General features: G+C 37.8%; 1 protein-coding gene across 5 annotated transcripts in view; it reads right to left on the bottom strand.

Annotated features, from left to right (window-relative positions):
• CELF4 (CUGBP Elav-like family member 4) overlaps positions 1-20,301 on the bottom strand; it is a 706,944-nt gene that overhangs the window by 595,210 nt on the left and 91,433 nt on the right. For 4 of the 5 annotated variants that reach the window (XR_004305625.1, XR_001551883.2, XM_015848273.2 and 1 more), the window contains exon 1: positions 17,217-17,295. Coding sequence is in view for 1 of the 5 variants with exons in the window: in XM_015848275.2 (XP_015703761.1) it covers positions 17,217-17,299 (83 nt within the window). In the remaining 4 variants the exon portion in view is untranslated. Of the gene's footprint in view, positions 1-17,216; positions 17,300-20,301 lie in introns of those variants that run through there. The other variant, XM_015848275.2, reaches the window with a different exon arrangement.

The raw sequence follows: 20,301 nt of genomic DNA, 5'->3' as shown, positions 1-20,301 counted from the left end.
AACAGATGACACTAAGTTCTTTATGCGTTTGTCAAGTAAAACCAGGCTTTGGACAGAAGAGAATGGGTGTCACCATGGAGAAAGTTAGATTTCATCGTCTTCCTCAGAAAATTCCATTCAAGAAAAGGAGAGATTCAGCGAAAGCGTTTCAGGGCAGGTCTGGGCATGAAACTGCAAGTAAATAAGCCCTTTACCAAAATGGCCTAGCTTCAAAGAATTGGATGTATGAATGAAATGAAATTAATTTCTTTTCTTTGTTTCCAGTAGTCTCACAAGTGAATGAGGCATGACTGAAGCTCAGTCTTGAAAACATTCTTAAGGACTAGAAACACATTCTGTTATTAAAAAAAAGGGAGCCAGATCAGGACTCCTGGGTAACTGTGCTTCTGTGGGCAATGACCAGGAACTGCTAAAGTGAGATATATGAAAAAGAGCCAAGAGCCATCCTTGCCTTTCCTGGATGTGAACAGACCAGAGGTGGGTGCAGGTCTGTGGTATCATAGGAAATTTACCAGTGTGGAGTGCACAGCCACAGCAGGACACCATACTCAATACTAAGCTAACAGAGAATAACCTTTATTACATAAAGGCAGGTGCCTAGTGTTTGTGCATCCATGAGCAGTGCTAGCAGTGATAATAAATTAGGTTGTCCAGGGCTCCATCCAACTTGGCCTTGAATACCTCCAGGGATGGGGGCATCTACCACCTCTCTGGTCAGTCTATTCCAGCACCTCACCACTCCCTGTGTGAAAAACTACCCCTCTATGTCCAATCTAAACATTCCCTTCCTGAGCTTAAAACCTTTCTCCCTTGTCCTATCACCATCTATCCGAGTAAAAACTTGATTACCCAACTTAATTCCTCCCATTAGATAATGGCAAGAAAATTACTAAATTTCCCCAGACAAAAGCCCTCCTCCTACCAGGCAGGAGGTGAAGACACGCATCGAGCAAGACAACACTAAGGTTCCACCTTTTTTCAGTGTTCAGAAGTGCTTAAGTCTCTTAGAGGAACTAAGTCTGAATTTCAGCTAGAAAGAAATTGTTATCTTCAGAGTCTGTTATGACACTGTGTTTTGGTTCTAGGAGAAAGACCATGCTGGTAACAAACAAATGTTTACAATTGCCTGCTAAGCAATGTGGTACACACCCAGGGCCATTCTCAGCAAAGGATCCAAGAACTGAGAGGGAACAGAATTTGGGCAGCTGACTTAAACTGCTCAAAGTGATATTTTGTTCCACACGACATCAGTGGAAGGAGTTTTGAAGGGGGTTAGCATTCATGTGGCTCTCTTCTGCTGGTTGGGCATCAGTTGGGTGGAGAGCAATTGCTTGTCCATCACTTGTTACATACGATTTTTTAATATACATGTATATATGACATAATTTTTATTTTTACACTTTCTTTTCTTTCATTCTTTCTTTTTTCTTTTTTCCCCTTATCTTAGCAGATAGTTAAATCAGAACCCATTAATTCTATTTATTTATTTTTAATTATTTTTCAATTAGCTCCCCCATCTCACTGGGAAGCAGGGCAGCAAGTGAATGACTGCATGGTGCTGAGACACCTGCAGGGTTAAACCACAACAGCCTTTCACCTGCTAATCAGCATCTCTCTTCATGCCTTTGGTGAGTTGTGGTGGAACACAAAAGGCATCTTGTAATATATCTCAGAGAAAAACAGGGAAGAGAGTGAGATACACTTATTACAATGCAGAAGCTCAGTGCAGTGACAATAGTCTCTATTATTCTTGGCATGACCCTAATATACAAGCATGGGGATGTTTGTAGGATGCCTCTTTTTATTGGAAAGTATATCTGACCCAAATTTTATTAGAGCATGAATCTAAGAAATTCTCCTTACTTCTGCCTTCTCTCACCCTCTATTTTAAAGTAAGAATGTCACTTCCCTTGTTTATTTTCAGGTCAATCATGAGAAAGAGGAAAGAGACAACTCGTTTCTAAAAAGCAAGAATCATCCTGAGCCATCACTTTTTATTGGAAGAAAGCTTTTCCCTCCAAACAGTTATCATGTTTTCTCAGCATCACAGGAATGCCTAGAATGGTGTAGTCAAAAGCAGCAGCTGTCGCTGCTGAGTACCATACATAAACAGTTGCATATGAAATGAAAAAACCTACTTTGGAAAACTCTAAATGCTTAGTAATCAAAGAGGTGACAGTGGGGGATGCTTCATTAGTTCCACTGTATTAGATGAATCAAAGGTGGGTTCATTGACTTTTCTGCCAACTTACTATATCTAGATTTCCCAAATCTTGATTTTCTGCTTCAGCCCAGGAAAGTACGCTTTACTATAGGCTGGTGTTTTCTCACTGTGTTTTTCTCATGGCCCCTCTTGCTCCTCTAAGGAAGATCAGTTTTGAGAGAGATAACTTAGGCTCTGCCAATAAATCTTAGTGAAATCTTAGGTCAGCTTAATAACAGTCCTCTAAAAATCAACCAGTCTACTATTGTGCCTCAAGTATCTATGCATAAATCTTCATCTACAATATATACACATACTTATGCATATGTATATACATATATATATATTTAGTATTTAAGATGAAAGTAACATAGTAATCTAACTAAAAACAAATTGGAAGAAAAAATAAAGGAAGTAAATGTAGACAGTCTCTTCACATAGCGAGAAAACTAATAAGCAGGAAGCTTTACTGGGATGCATAGAGAAACAGTAATGTCTGTTCACTTCTTAGACTGAATTAGGTATAGCAGGGATTTGTACCTTGGAAGTTCTATTTGTCCAACAAATGTTATGTTTGCATGCTTGGGCTGACTTGTTCTGTCCCCTACATTTCAACAAGGATTATATAACATATTCAAAAAAACTGATCTTAGATAAATACTTGATCAAAATTACCCTGATATCTCAAATTGAAAATCAACATTTACTAGAGAAAAACACTTCCATTAGAAAAAAAGATAAATATGATATGTGAAACAATTACTAGGACCTTAACAAAAGTATTGTAAGGGCAAGAAAAAAAAAAAAAAAAAAAAAAAAGTAGAGTCTGATCATCAAGTGACAGACCAGTGAGCTTCCATGTCAAGATGGAAAGGCTTATTTCCATCGGTAAGACGAATCAGCATCTAAATACAGCATTTTGGAAGCTAAAGCAACCTATTTTAATGTCATAACTGCAAGCATAAGGGAAACAGAACCACTTGCTTTTCAGGAAGAAAACAGGGTTAGGAGTTAGTTTCTGTAAAAGGAGAAATGATTTAAACTGCACATTCTGGTCGTGTACCTTTCCACACAGTGAAAAATAATTTTAGGATGACCAAACTGATAATTCTGTTGGGAGTAACACTCCAAGTTGGACATGGTTCATCTAGAGTTTAGCAATTGGAAGAACTGTTGATTTAAAGTTTCCAAGATGGACATTATGGTTTTACAGGTGTATGATTTCTGTACATCACTGACCAGACCCCTGTTTTAGAAGCTAAAGCCACTTATGGAAAATCAGTTTTTCTTGAGCAAAACAAGATGAAAATTGAGTGAAGCTTCTAAAAAAACCTGTCAGAGGACATGAAAGGAATAGGTATGCAGGCAGATGAAAAGAGTTACACACTGATGTGAGCTGCTATTGGATGGTTGTCTGGTCTCTACACCAAGGATAAATGCAGTTACTTTAACAATTTCATTTAAATAAGCGTTCCATGGTTCCAAGTTCTTTCAGGGAGAAAATTCCAACCTCCTTACCAAAGACTGGGTTTTGATGAAAAGTAGAGGAAAGATGACAGAAAACAGAGCTACTTTTAGGAAAAAAAATATATTGAACTAACTTTTTCTCTGATTGAATAAACACTTTATATATATGTGTGTGTGTATATACATACATATTTCTCTCTATCTCTATATATACACACATAAACACTTGAATCTGCTTAGTACAGAGTTGATTTTATCCTTGTTTATATAATTGCTTTGAAATGAAAAGGAAAAATGTTCATTCACTTTGATTAAAAGAGTATTAGGCTAGGTTTCAAAGAGCTACAGGGAAGCATGTTCAGTTAGTCTAAGTTCAAGGTTAGAGCTGGTATTAAAAGGCAAAGCTAGTAACATCAAGAGGGCTACTGTTAAACTTGGCACTTGTAATAGTGTCGGCTTCTGTTCAGAACTCTCTTGGCCTCTGGACAAGATACTGCAATTCAATAACAGCTAGCAGAGACTTTCTAGGACTCTCAAGGATGTTTTCCCGCATATAAATGGAGAGACCTCCAGTGGCTCTGCTCTGTATCACCAAGGCACCATGGATTGGTGCAAAAGTGCAGCAACATCTCAGAAGCAGTCTTTGCTGACTGGATGGGATGTAGAAAACCATAACAATGGTAATCACAATCATAGCACTGGCACTTCATTTAAAAAAAAAAAAAAAAAAAAAAAAAGGAAAGAGGATAAATATGACTCTTAATCTTCATCTGTCTGCATGGGAAAGTATCATTAATAACTACAGAGGCTTAACATAACCTTCTCAGACAACGAATGAGGTGGCCTTCTTTGAGCTCTGATTATGCTCTTCTAATAGGCTCCATTTATTGTGTAAACTAATAACCAAGGCCTAGGCACTGCACACTCCAGGGTCTGCAGGAAAATCACTGGGCCCAAATATGATTAACAGCTGAATGCTGCCTAAAAACACAGCATGTTGCTTTTGTGGGGCTGGGGAGAGGTAGGATAGGGCAGGAGGAGGAAAGGAAAAGCAGTGTGTATTGCAGATAAATGAAGAAAAACAACAACAACAACAAAACACACACACACACACACACACAAAAAAAAAAAAAAAAAAAAAAAGTGATCCACTTTTTGTTATCAATTTGATGGCATCAATTTCCTGCATTTCAACTGGGAGCTTTATGAGTTTTCAGCCAGATTTGGTGGAAAGCCAGAATGCAGCCTCAAAGTGCTAATACCAAGAAATCAAAGTATTAGTAATGAAGGAATCTGATTGCAATGCTACCCAGAAAGTCATCAGCAATGGCAGATATGGAGAGTAACTTGAGTTGTCAGTCAGAGTTTCTATGCTTCAGAGAAAAGAGGCACTCAAAGAAAGCTGGATTCCCCAAAGTGAAGAAGTTCAACCACACAACCCTGGCCCAGAAATAAAGAAAATGACCTTCCAGCTCCCCTGGCTGCATCTCTAAAATGCAAGCACAGCTGAAGGGAGGCAGCTACACAGGGCAACTGAAAAAAGAGGATCAGATTCTCATTTGAGCTGCAGTGATGGAAATTAGCTTAACTCCATGAGAGTCCACAGAGAAGCTCTGAATTTATGCCCGGTAAGCAAGAGAACAGAATAGGAGCCTCCCTCACTGGAAAGCACATTTCTTAGCAGCACAATGAACATCACATTAGATTATCCAAACCAAAATAATTGTAAATACCCAATTTATCTGGACCCATTTGTGCTGTCTGCTTAATTGTTGCACTTCACTCAACAAGGACAATGAAATTATTTTGGACAGGCTCACTTCAGAAGCATTACCACTCTACTATTGCAGCTTGAGTATAGAGTGCAGATGGAAAAGGTTTAAGGCTTAATAAAATATAAGACAAACACATAAGCAACAGAGATACATTTGAGATTCTCATTGGCACCTGAGACATTCTCTTTGAAGGGGGTCATTTCTACTTTTCACGAATTCACATTCATGGAGACCATAATACAATTTCCAAAAACAATATTGAGCCCAGGAACAAACACATTTTTGCCAAAATTCCCTCAGCAATCACCTTATTGTTGGTTGCAAATGACATGCCATACTTGACTTCTCCAGAAATTCAATAGTGTCAGTCAAAGAAGATGCCACTGCAAGTTGCTGTTGTTCAAAGGCTAGCCTGTGAGGCTACTCCACCACCCTCTCCCTTCCGCAATGTACATCAGGCACACAAATCAGTCCACAGTTGTACTACAAGAAAGGAAAAACAGAGAAGAGACTACTGCATAAATAAACCTTTCCTGACTGCCTTTTCTTTTTTTTCTTTTTTTTTTTTTGGGGGGGGGGGGGGGGTGGGCAACATGTGCCTCATGATTTCAGAAAACACCAGATTTACAAGCCAACTCTATACGTATAGCATCACAAATGAAGAAAAATCTTTCCTCTTGTCTGGAAAAACAAAAAACAAAAAACAAAAACATGACCTCTCAAGCAGAAGTGGTTGGTAAGCATGGTATTCTGCCTTAGCAGCTATAATCTCAATTTATTTAATGAGGCAGACATCATGTGAATGTTTCCAGCAAATCTACAAAGGATAAAAGAGGTCACAAGGACAAATATGCAAAGTAAGTTGGAACGGAGGAGAAAAGAAGACAACGATCTAAGGACCACTGAGGCAATAGAAGAAAGCGATTGGAAAGTTCAAGAAAAGCAATTTGAAGAAACTAAGGAGCTACCCTCCAAGAAGATGAATACGCCTGCAGCTCAGCTGAAATACCTCTACACCAAAACACAAAGCTTTGGAAACAAACAGGGCGAGTTGGGAGCTACTGTGCTACTAGAAAATTATAACATAGTTGCTGTCACTGAAACCTGGTGGGACAATTCTCATGAACGGAGTGTGGCTATTAAAGGCAACAAGCTGCTCATAAGGGATACATGAGAAAGGAGGAGAGATGGTATCACAATCCTCTACACCAAGAAAAGAATGGAGTTTGAAGAGCTGTCCTTGAGGAGTGGTCACAAGAAAACTGAAAGTTTGTGAATGAGTTAGAGACCAAGGCAGCAAAGGGAGCCTCATGACTAGTGTCTACTACAGGCCACCTGATCAAGCAAAGCTTGTTGATGAAGCCTTCTTCCTCCAGCTACAGGAGGAACAAAGATTTCAGGCTGTTATCTTGTTGGAGAACTTCTACCAGCTCAAAACACTGGAAAAGTAGTGTGGTGAGTTGCTGGCAATCCAGGAGGCTCCTGGAATGTGTTAAGGTTGACTTGTTGAGCCAAGTAAAATACATTACCACTAGGGGTGATTCAGCACTGAACCCGTTGTTCACAAAGATAAGTGACAGGATTGGAGGCTGTCTGTGCTGTAGAGAGCATGAAATGGTGAAATTCACACTCTTGGGGGATATGGAACATACAAAGGTGCTAGCTAAATCAGGGTGCTAAACATTAGGAAAGATAAATTCCAGCTCTTCAGGGAATAAGTCAACAAAACCTCCCAGGAAACTCCTCGGAGACAAGGGAGCAGAGTAATTTTGGCAGATCCTTGTGGAATTTTTATTTAGGGCACAAGAACATTCCATCCCCAAGTGTAGGAAGTTAGGAAAGGAAGTCAGGAGACCAGCATGGTTGAAATGGGATCTGCTGACCAAAGTGGAGAACAAGAAGAAATTGCACACACAGTGGAAACAGAAACAGGTACTCGAGAAGGAGCATATGAACGTTGTTATGCTGTGTAGGGTTGGGTTCAGGAAAGTCCCCCACAACATGCTTCTCTCCAAATTGGAGAGTGATGGACTTGATGAGTGGACTGGTGAGGAACTGGTTACAACATTATACCCAGAGAGTACTGGTCAATGGCTCAATGTCTGGAAGGAGATTAGTGATAAAAGGTTTCCCACAGTACTGAGGCAATGCTCTTTAATGTCTTCATCAATGACACCAACTGTGGGATTGAGTGTACCCTCAGCAAGTTTGCAGATAACAAAAAGATGCATGATGAAGCTGACATGCCCAAGGGACGAGATGCCATCCAGAGAGACAAGCTCAAGCACTGGACTTAGGAGAACCTCATGAGGTTGCAAGATCATGCAATCTGAGTCATAGCAACTGTCTCCTATGAGGACAGGCTGAGAGACCTGGGGCTGTTCTGCCCTGAGAAGAGAAAGCTCTACCAAGACCTGACAGTGGTCTTTCAGTATTTAAACAAGGGCTGTGAGAAAGAATTCAATGGAGTCTCTAGCAGGGACTGTTGTGATAAAAGGAGATGGTTTCAAACTAAAACAGGGAAGATTTAGATTGGTTATAAGGAAAAAGATTTTTATACTAAGCTAATGAAGCACTGGATTGGGTTGCCCAGAGAGGGGGTGGATGCGCTGCCTTTGGAGACATCCAAGGTCAGGCTGGACCAGACTCAGAGCACCTGATCTAGCTGCAGGTGTCCCTGTTCATTGTAGGGTAGCTGGACTGGTTGACCTTTAAAGGTTTCTTCTAACTCAGACTATTCTATGATTCTGTGACAATGCTCTTTGGCCAGACATGAGTTACTAGTGAGACTATTGAAAGAAGACACTAAATAATGCAAAAGACATGCAACCTCTCATACTTTCAACAAGAAATATCTTGACATAGAGGCTTATTCTAAGTCAACCATCTTAAAAAAAAAAAAAAAAAAAAAAAAGACACAGAAAATCTGATCCCAGTTTTACCACCTTGGATCCAAATTGTTATTCCATTGATCAAAGCTATGAATGAAATCAGGAACTCATGCCAGCATGCCTTATATGCTACATATTTAACATGTAAAATCCCTACAGTAACAAAGAAATGACTGAGCTAGTCATAAAAGAAGAGAAAAATAAATTCACTCAATTTGTTTAAGGAAGCAACCTGTGCTTGAAATGGATTCGTTATAGCTGGTCAAGACTTGCTCTGCCAAAATCTGCCTAGAAAGACAATGACAATAAATAAATAAATAAATAAATAAATAAATAAATAAATGAAATCACCCAACATGTCAAAGAAAATATGCAGTGGAAACTAGCAGAGACTTTGAGGATTGAAGTTCAGAATACCTAGGGGGAAAAGAGGAGAGTAACTACATTCTAGCAACAGTGAGTTCATTCAGAGCTGAAAATATGTGAATCTCAAGGTCAAAATTTAGTACAGAACTCAAAGGAATTTGAAGGTGCATGGTTTTAAAAGGAGTTGTATTTTAATGAGACAAGATTTTTTTTTTAAGGGTTGACATGATGGGAAGAAGAAAAAAAGAGTATGGGAAACAAGATACAAGAAGTTCCTATTAAAGAGAAAAATGGGAAATGCACCTTTCTTATTTGAAAAAAAATAGGTTAGGCTTAATTTTGTCCTTGTACTTACAGAAACTAATCAGAAAGATTTGACATTACTGGGAACCTGCCAAGTGCTGCTACTCATACATGCAGTGCCACTATAAAGCTCTCAATGCAGCTACTCAACAGAGCAAAGTCACTTCAGATATCTACTAGCCTGAACTGATAGTGCAATCTCATGACCAGTCATTTCGCACAACTTTCTTCCTGCCAAACAGCGTAGCACAGGTGAAGCACAGAAGCTAAATGGGTTACATTATGTCAAGTCCTATCAAAAGTTATCCATATGCAGATAAATAGGACAATCTTTGCCACTCCCTAAAGGATTGAAGCTCAGCTAATTCTTTAAAAACTATTCTCAACTTTACGCACAGTTTTAAGTTTAATGCATGAATCACGAACTTAGATAATTTAACACAGGACACAGAGTTTTTTGAATAGATCTGCATCTACCGACTGTGTTTCTTATGTCAAGGCATGTAGTTTATCTATAATACAACTGATAGTGTGTACTCAAGATGTCTATATGTTCCTAACCATGCTAGCACAGGGAGAAGCAACAGAAATAATGTTACAGTCATGATTCAAGTCCTTATTATCTAAATGCCCCTGTAATTAGTCATGGAGTATAGCTGCTCCACAGCATTTAAAAACTGTGCTGTAGTGTTCTAATTCATATTATATATGGTAGTTAAATTAACCAGGCTAAGACATACCTCTGTTTCAACAATAATTTTGGTGGCAGGCACATAAACTTGATCTATTGGTTCTGTGTATGGTCTTCAACTCTTATTTTACTTTGTTTTACTTTATTTTGGACAGAATTATTTTTGTCCTACTGTGTATACTGAAAAGTGTAGAATATGTATTCACTTCATAAAGAAGAACAGAGTAGATTTCTTACACATACATAAGCTATGGGAAGTACAGCTGCCACTATTAAATCAATGGCACAGGTAGGCATGTTACCACCGATGAAAGCCTGAGTCACATAACTATACAACATCTTCACTGAAGTGCTTTATTGCAATATTATGCTGGTCTTGCATGACAGATCAGTCTTTACAGGCTTTTCCATTACTATACAGTGCAAATATGGGAAGTAGTTATTTACAGAGAGGTTACGTTATAAACAATGACTATTTCCTATCCCACTAGGTAGTATCACACACACTATCAGTCCTACGACTGAACAGATGAAAAGTTAATTGACTGTTAAACTGTGCCTGTTTTTTTTTTCTCCTGCCCTCTCCCTCTATGAGAACACAGAATTAGAATTGGAGGTCTACTGCTTGGAAGTTATTCCTGGTTGTATCCCATTTTTCCCTTAATAAGTAGGGCGATACAACTGGAAACTAGACACCTAGTATTTAGGGATCATTAGTACCTAATGACTGACACACTGAAACACCAAGGAATCAGCCATTTCTAATCCCTACACTTCTGAGCTACTGAATGGCCCAGCAGGTGTCAGGGATGCTTAGTATTTTGTGAGATCAGATATTTGAATGCAAAGATTCTTGGTAGAAATTTGTTTCTTCTTTTAGAGCTGTGGTACTGGTTCACGATGACATCATTTCAGCAGTGACAAATATAGCTGAGTCTGCTCTTTCCTATGCCATATAAATCCCTTGACCTCAATCAGATCACTGCTGATTTACGCTTGTGTAAATGAAGTCAGAATCAAACCCATGGCATTCACAAATGTAGGCCAGAGTAAGCATTACTCACAGACAAGAGACAACTCCTTGGAGGGAGAAAGAAAAGATCATTTTCATGTAAATATCCTTAATAATAAGGAACAAGAGATAGAAATAAGAGCATGAATGAAAGGCAATCAAGAACAGCTCTGAGATCAGACTTGCTTCCAACTTTATGATTCTACATCAGCTGCTCTTAAAGAAGCTTAAGCCCAAAATCTGACCTACCTGAAACTTGTTAAATATTGTTTTTCACTGGGGATCTGTGAGCTACCTCAGTCCCTAGACTTGGTTTTGAAGGTAGCTGAAGGTGCTCAGCTGCTTGCAGGATCCAGACTGGTTTGATTGCAGTGTGCTATGAAAATGCAAAAAGTTGTGTCTTTTTTTTTTTTTTTTTTTTTGTATCTGAGATCTAGGTTTGCCCTCAAATCATTACACATTCTCTATTTATTTATGCATAAATGGTGGCACGATGGCTTGGAGAATAGCAGCCCTTTGATGGAAGGTAAGCTTGACTAGCCTATGGGAGTTTACTGCTACGCATATAAATGAGGCCATACATACAAATATGCAGAACAGACGAGTGAAAATATACAGCATCTCTTTAAAATGAAATACTTTGATTGCTCCAATCACAAGAAGTTGTAAAACTACCCTGAAGAATTAACAGCCTCAGTACATGCTAACTACATCCATCATAAATTCGTCTTTAGTTTCTGTTATCATATCACTGCCTCTTGGGACCCCCAGTCCTGTCATCATTTGCCCTTTATAATTTATTCAGCTTGTACTTGCCTGAATCCTTTCTACTTATCATTCATCTTTACAGTTGTACATAAAATTAGATTGATCCTCCTATGGCAGACATGTCAGAGAAAAAAAAGTTGTCACTGAATAACACAAAGCAAATGAGGGTCCAGCAAAAGCTTTTGTTGAATAACTTGAAAATCATCCTTTGAGAGCCTAAAGGTGTCAAATAAATAGAAAGACAATACAGTACTACTTTCTGCACTTTTATACAGTACTACCTTCTGCCATTTTTCAAGAGTCACCAAATTGCAATCAATTGAGAAGCCTGGTTCTCATTTTGCATATCTCAAGATAAGCTCGGTCAGCCACCACAACTGTGATGAATAAACCAGCCTTAGAAGAGATAAGAGTATGCATCCAACACAGTTCTGCTACAATGCTTGCTCTGTGTTCTTTTCCTACTGTGCTCTTTGGACTGGGTGGCAGAGAGAGAGAGAGTTTACTTTGTATTCCAGAGGCTGCTGTGTAGTGATACAGAAGCCAATCTTTAACTAGTGAAATGGAACTTTAATGTTTACCAAGCAGATAGGACCCAGGTGTTTCATCTCATCTGGTGAACAGAACAGCACTGTCAAACTATAGGAGTTTTTAGTAAATGGAAAGTGCATATGGTTTCCTCTCTCTCTCGTTCCCTCCTCTTTCCAAAGCAAAATCCAAAAATCCTTTTACTGTCTGGTCAGTCAGAAGGAAGAGAGAAAAAGAAAATATATCTTTTTAACCATGACATTGACACCCACAAATTTTGGAGTCCTAGAGAATTTCTACAGAGCTGTTTTTCACAGGACTCTTACTTCAAATCTGTTTTTATTCCTTTTCATCTTCATTTTTAACTTCAGAAAACAGACATGTTTCTCCCAGGGGAACAATTAAATGTGTTTTCTTTCAAAATCTAAAGGGCATGGTGAGCAGGCTGTGCGTTCAGCAGGCTACTTTAATCAATGGAACCCATCCAGCCTGCCGCTGCTGACCAAATTGCAATTTACATCGGTAGATAAAACTTTTGAAATGGGAAGATCCAGGAACACAATAGCAATTTCTGGCATAACACAGTATTCAGAGTGATATGTGGCTTAATGGTTTTCTAATAAGCCTTTTTTTTTTTTTTTTTTTTTTTGGGGGGGGGGGGGGGGGGGGGGGATGGGACGGGACGGACGGACAGATGGACAATAAAAAACAAAAACCACAAATAACAACAAAAAATAACAACAAAAAAAGAAACAGGTATATACTAAAATTATAGAAAGTTATGCTTGACAAGTGAAATTCGTGCTAAATGGGCAAGACTTATGAAGTTCACATGACACTCAAGTCTAATTTAAACCTCATTACAGAGATTTAAGAGAAGTTAGATTTGCAAGGCCTCCTCCCTCCACTTCTGATTCTCAGTGGTCTTTCCTCACATATACATACATATACATAAGAATTTAAATCAGGCAAGACTGACAAGATGAAGCAAAATTGTTTTGAACCTGAACACACCTTATATTTCAGACTTTTTTTTTCTCTCCTTTTATTTTTTTTTTTCATTTGCTTATTTATTATTTTTAACTTGGTTTAATAAATGTCTTGTGTGCTTGTCTTCTAATATTAAAGATGCGTATTTATCATATTTATTTGTTTAATAGAAGTGATGGTGAATAAGGCAGAATGAATTTTTATCAAGATGCTGGAAAAGTTAGAATGCCAGTACCATTCATAAGAAATCTAATATTGTTATGGACTGAGAAATGTATTAAACCCTTAGGTAGTACCATTTGCCTTTTCAGGAGGAATAGCTACACTATGAATACTCTGTTTCACAACCTGAGTAAGCCCTATGAATTGCTGAGGTTAACATTTTCTTAGCTACTTAATTTCATAGTTATTTTCTGCAAGTATTACAGGAAAGTTTTAACATTATGCAAAAAGGCAGTGCCTCCAACCAAGTATACATGGACTTTTCACTGGCAGTGCCTGAGAGCCACAATGGAGCAATGCTGCTGTGCTTATCAAATATGAGCTCAGTTTATTTGTGTCATAAATAAAAGTAGATCTTGATAGTGTAATTACATTTCTCAGCATTATCCTCTGCCATTCGCTTCAGAAAGAAAAAAAAAGGGGGGGAGAAAAAGTTGCCTTCATGATAATTTGTAATCAAAATGACTATACTTAAAATGTAATTTTATTTTCCTGATTTCATTTCCTGTGGACGTTTGTGGGGCAAATAGACAATATTATTCAAAATCTGCAGGCAGAAATTTTTCACATCCTTTCACTGTCATTGTCTAGATCACTTCCCCACCTCCAAACCGTGCTTTCCCCCAAACCAAGGACTGTGTTTCTAATGCTGAATTTTGTCAAGGAGAGATATATCAGCATCAGAAATCCCATGAGTGAATCAACTTTTACTTTCCCTTTCTCCTTTCCTCCCTACCAAATTACTCTTCCTTGCCTAATTTGCTTTTTATGATGTTGGAAATAAATGTGGTTTCCCACTATGAAGGATTAGCACAGATTATGGTGAACAGTGTTAATTATAGGTGGGGAAAGAGAATTGTGCATCTCTCCAATCTGTTCTTGATTTCCCTCGTGCCTGTCTGGCTGGTAATAAGCCTCCTTTAATCTGGCAGTCCCCTTGGTGAAATCAGCACCACGGACAGCAATATTGATTGCTTCTGAGAAACCATCACAGCTGCTCAACCAAATTACCTTTGATATGTGACCTTTAATGTAATTACTGCAACATCAAAGCATTTCTATAAATTATTAAAGAACTAATATACTTCATCATCCAGCTACTCTATTATATGTAAAATAAACAATCACAAGTAAATGCTTTAATTTGAGATGTCCGATGCCCACAAAAGTGCTCTTTACACACACACACACCCTCCTACACTAACCTTCAATTTTAGGTGATAATTTCAAACTGTCCAAAAGAGAATAATTCATTTAGAGGACGAGGATTTGACTAATAATTTTATGTTTTACATTCCACTCTACTTACCTCATGATTCCTTCTTGCACAAAAACAAAGTGCCATAAAGACTTTATTAATAAACACATACCTGCCTGGAAGTCTTTTGATTATTCCACAAGATGACTTTATGTCCCACATATAACATAAAAATATGTGATACATATTTCTGTCATCTTACAAAGCACATCCAGAAAGTAATTACTGTAAAATATGTGCGTGTAGCCACTCTACTAAAAACACAGTGACACATAGCTAACAGGCAAGGCGTCTGAATCTGGACACAAATTCCTAATGCCTCACCATTTCCATACATTAGCATTTATGTGCATATTATTAAAAATGACTCAGTTCTCTATTTTAGAATACAAGGAACACAAAGAGAAATGTTGTAAGAGAAAATGAATATAGAGTTTACTAATGGAGGTGAAAGAAGCATTCTGATTTAACTGCTCATAGTAGTACTATTTCCCCCTCCACCACACCAGGCTTGTTAATTATTTTTGATACTTTCTCAGTAGTGCTGTCTGTGTCACAGACACTAGAGGGTCAAGAGAAGGTGTTATATATGTGTCACTTTTGAACTCATGTGAAAGAAGACTTAGACCCTTGACCTTTATGAATGCTTTTTATTTTATTATGATGAACTATTCTTGATATTGTTGGTGCATGTTATCCAGCACAGTCAGGTAAGTCATAAATAATTCTTAGCTACTCACATAGGAATCATAAAACTGTATCCAGGCGTAATAGTTTATCAAGAGACAAGGCTGGTTTCCTTAAATAAACTACAGTGACATCATTCAGAGGATGAGTTCAGAAACTTGGCAGAAGACTGTATGCAGAGGGTTTGCTGGTGAAAAGCAAGGTTTTTCCTGAGGCAAGCAGAACAAGAAGTGAAAGGGACAGAAGAAGACAGTGCTCAGGACTGTCAAAATCCAGGTTGCAATTGCAGAGGGTTCACTGTTCTCAGTTTAATCAGATACATATGAGTCACTTCAAAGTACAAAAACAAATCAAAAAAAGCATTCTGAAATCAGCATGGTCAGTATGGTCTGTATGGCATAGAAAAGACATAAACCATTGAACAAATGTTTTATCTGTATTATAGAATCAAACAATATAATCTGTTATTTTGCACATCTTTATCCTAGTTCAACTTGTGGCATTTTGTCACTGTCCAAAGAACAATTTTTATTATAAGAGCTTTTTGATATGGAATCCTTAAAATGCAAGCCAGGATTCAGAAATATAAACATGTAAAGAAGTATATTTGTGACAAAGTTACCTCTAGTGTTAATAAACACACATTTCAAGTTTATTTTAGAAAATTTCAGTTAAAATACCTGAAACACCCAAATTCAACACATACACATATTTCTAATTTAATGTACTTAAATTCTTAATTCTTGAATGCTAAAAGAAAACATTAACTGTAGGAAGAAAAAAAACAACCCAAAACACCATCATTAAAGTAAGAATAAACCTGAACATTAACATCCAATGTTAACTTTCAATCTGTGGCTAACAGGTTTCTAGAAAAAATGTTTCTGAGGGAGTTGTCAGCTGACAGAAATGTATTTTTAGGGAATGAAGTATGTATGTATTTACATAAGGTATGGCCTTCAAAGCAAAGATAGACATAGATGAGCAAGTGTGTGGGCATCTCTGCAATGGCAAGGTGGCAAAGAGATAGGTAAATAGACCCAGGATGATGTAAACAAGTAGACCAGAATCAACATTTTGTTCAGAAACAGAGCAACTGGTTTTTCCTAGGTTTTTTGAAGTGGTGGCTTACGGGTAAACAGGACTCACTGAACACCAAATAACAAAGCAAAACTATGGATCAGTTTCCCCTTGATTTAGGCAAAAACTGAGACCCTCAAGATCTCAGTCTTAGCTACTTGATCACTAACTTTAGGATCAAACAAGACTTGTTCTGGTTTGCAGAATGTAGGAATCCTGAACTCAGCTGCTTCCAATCTGGATACAACATCTGAATTTAAATAATCTCTCTCTCTCCCTTCTCTTGGTTACTGCTAAACTGGAAACCCCTCCCAGCAGAGCAGGTCTTCCCCACGTAACGCTGATTCTATTTTTATCTCTGGTTGTGTTGTCTGAACCTTAGATCTTGCTCATGTGAATAATTTTCCTCATTATCTTGTGTTCATCTCCTCTCTCTCTCTTTCTCTTGTCTCACCGCCTTTCCAATCTGCTACAGCTGTTTGAATACTAAAGCAACTGAGTCAAACCACTTTGTCATCAAGAATATGTTTTCTTTCTGTGATAACTCAATAATGTGATCTGTTTCTTGATTTCTCACTACCACACCATGCTTCAGAGAAGAAAAACAGTAAGAGTTAACACCTTGTGAGCAGTTCTAATACTTCAGTGTAACAGACATAAGCTTAAAGCTTTTCCTCACCTGAGTAAATCTGGTAGAATCCAATCCACAACAAGTTTACTATGCTTCTGACAGGAGCCAGGAAAAGCCTGTTATTTCGTGCATGGATATAATTTGGTTGGGTTCGTGATATCTTGATTTTATTAGCACTATGCAAATGGTGAGACATTTAAGCAACCAGAGACATTATGCTTCCAAACTCAAGATGGGAACTCCATATGTAATCAATTTTAGATTTTTAGAAAAAAAAAGATGTATTTGAAATATAAATAAATAAAAACAAAAACAGATTAAAAAGAAAATCAATCTGAACTCACCCCTGGCAGTGTCTTCTGTTCATGCAGTGCACTCTGGGCCTTTAGAGCAGACTCCCTTTCGCAGTATGTTAGGAAGGCACAGCCTGTAAACAATAACAGCAAAGAAACCACCTTAGTAAAAGTAGTGTTTCAGAAAATGTTTGTTTAAAAATGAGATGTGGAATAAACCTCTTTCCTATTGTCACCCATTTCAGTAAATTAACCATTAAATCTCTCTTTAGTAAGTCAGTAGTAAAGAATCTAGAAATTAAGCAGTCATCGCTTCCACTCAGCCCTTGCAGAAAGTGAGCAACAGCAAAAATATAAGTGTTTATTTCTGTTTGACTACGTCATTATCAGACACAAAGAGATGTGCAGGATCTGGGATCCTCATAACACACAAAGTACAAGGTGGGTTGTGAGATCCTTCTCCAGCTCCAGTGTCAGCACTAGGGACAAGTACTTCAGGTAAGAGGTATAAAAGGACTAAGGACTTCCTACTGCACAGAACTATGACTATTGTTTAGCCTGACTTGAATCCAGAAGGGGTCTTCCAGTTTAGATTCACACCAGAAAGTCACCTCCCTGCAGATACTCCTGTAAGCATTCATTTTTTTTGAGTGTGTGCATGAATAGAAGCCAATCACAGCAAAGCCCAAACAAGTAAAAGATCATTGCTTTACAGATGAGCAGAACTTCAGAGATATTTGAATGTATCACATATATTTGCTTCTTCCAAGAAGCTGTCTTAACTGCAAATGGCAAAACCCTGTCACAGTATGGCAGAGTAAAAACCCTACCTCACCTTTTCAAATCTATTCTCATCTTCTCATATAACCAGTGAATGTTGCAGTATTGTCTATTAGCTTTGCATGTATCTGCTGTGATCAGACTATCCCTTCTTACTGCAGTATTCTGAAAACCTGCCAGTTCCTGCAGCAAAAGAAATGCTTATTATGCAAAGAATATTTTCTTTGAAATTATAACATAATACCTGTAACCTCGCCATCTCTCTGGTGTGTGGTTAAGAAATCTTTCAGGGTCTAGGCAGCATGTCCAAACTGTAGGCATCTTCCAAGAGGAACACAAGTACACATAGACTATCAAGAAAACCTCATCTTGACCCACTCATCTTCTTCCCATGCATATGTACATACAATATGTGAGTTGACAATAGACTATGGACTCCTTTCCTTTCAATTCTAACACCTGCTATGATATTTTGTCCATAAAACAGACAAAGTTTTATCCAAACTTCTTGGATAGCATTATATGAAGACAATGCACTTGTCTTTTTTTCAGAGATTTTAATAGATTAGTATGCATGAGGGAATAGGAAGAATTCATAAAATTTCTTAAAGATTACTTTGTGGTAGTCAACCTACTCTCCTCAAAATGAAGTGACAAACTCATTCATTTTTCAATTCAACATGGGAAAAAATAGTTTTTCACCTTCTTCTTAGCCCATATTGCTTTTTGAAGGTCTTGTTCCTTTCAGTATATTCAAGCCAATCACATTTATTTTGTCTCAATAATTGATATTCTCAGAAAGAGAAACTGACAGTCAAGGAAGGAGACTGAACAAACAGCAAAAGTTTCCATCCTCTAATTGGAATTATTTGGATTCATTCCCCTTTAACTTTAAATGGATGAGTTTTCAGTCTGCATTTGCCATGAAAGGGAAAGAAAATGTGATAGAGACAGTTTACAGCTAGTGGAGGTAATAGATTGAAAAGGATCCTTAAAAGTCACCCATAGCTTGATAATCAAATGGGAAACTATGCTTAAATTTAATTTCAGTGCTAAATCACAGGCTGAGTGCTCTCTGTTGACTAGACACAATAAGAACGTCTCCCTTTAGTAGCAGACGTGGAGCAGCTGATACAGTCTAATTAGGCACATCATAGTGCACTGTTATAGAGATAAACTATGCAGTGTAAAGCTCCCATAATGATAGCTATATTTTTCTCCTTATTGTGATGGCCATGTCGACAGTTGAGGATAACAATGTTGTGACTTTAATTCAGATGGAGTAGGAAGGCTTTCTCTCTGAAGGGGTGAGGTTTCCTTTAAAGATCTGCAAAAAGTGTGCATGGGGACAAGCTCTCATCAAGGATCAGCCTCCAGAAGTCTTCTCCAATTATGTCTGTGCAAGTGACAGAAGTATCAAACTCACAAACACCAGAGACTTCTCAAAGAAAGTACTCAGGACAGAAGAACTTTGACACTGAGAAAGAGGAGGTGCTGGAACAGGTTGTCCAGAGAAGTTGTGGATGCTCTGTCCCTGGAAGTGTTCAAAGCCAGTTGGGATGTGGCCCTGCACAACTTTGTATAGTGTATGGCAAACTGCAGCAGGAGGCTGGAACTTGATGGTCCTTGAACAAGGATCATCCTATTTTTTATTTTTTATTCCTTCCCAAGTCATTCTATGATTCTATGAAAAAAAAATCCCATAAAAGGTTTTAATATGATCAGACAAAAGAACAAAAACCAAAACCCAATAACAACCTCTGCCCCCAGAAAATAAATAAATAAATAAATAAATAAATAATAAAAAATAAAAAATCCACACCAATCATCTGGGGTAAAAAAAATATTTTATGGGTATGCTTAAAAATATTTTATGGAGACATGCTTATCCTGCTATTTACAAAATATTATGCACATTAACTACGCACTATACCATTCTTGCTGGTTAATATGTCCTTTATTTAGGACTTAATCAAAGTAAATCCCTACTGCTTAGAAATAGTGAGAAGCTTCATTCTAGAAACCCTCAGTTGGAGTGAAATACAGCTTAATCTTTACAACAGAACTCAAAAGTGAGCTTGAGATGACTAGTTCATGTTTGACAATTTTTATGCAATCCTGCAAGAATTTTCATATTTCAGTTTCTCATGTTTTAGGAAGACAAAAAGATTTCTTGTCACTCTCCCTGTTTAAACATCAAAATACTTGATATATCCTTGATATTGCTATGCTTCATGCACATCAAACTGTATCACATTTTTTACATGGTGTTTTTCCTAGGCTACTCCTTTCAATGCACCTATATACAACTTCTCCAAAGGAGGGTAGGGGAGGGTAGGGGAGGAGAGGGGAGGGG

Source organism: Coturnix japonica, chromosome Z (assembly GCF_001577835.2).
Source record: "Coturnix japonica isolate 7356 chromosome Z, Coturnix japonica 2.1, whole genome shotgun sequence".
NCBI classification, from domain to species: Eukaryota; Metazoa; Chordata; class Aves; order Galliformes; family Phasianidae; genus Coturnix; species Coturnix japonica.
This window is presented reverse-complemented; position numbering and strand designations above follow the sequence as displayed.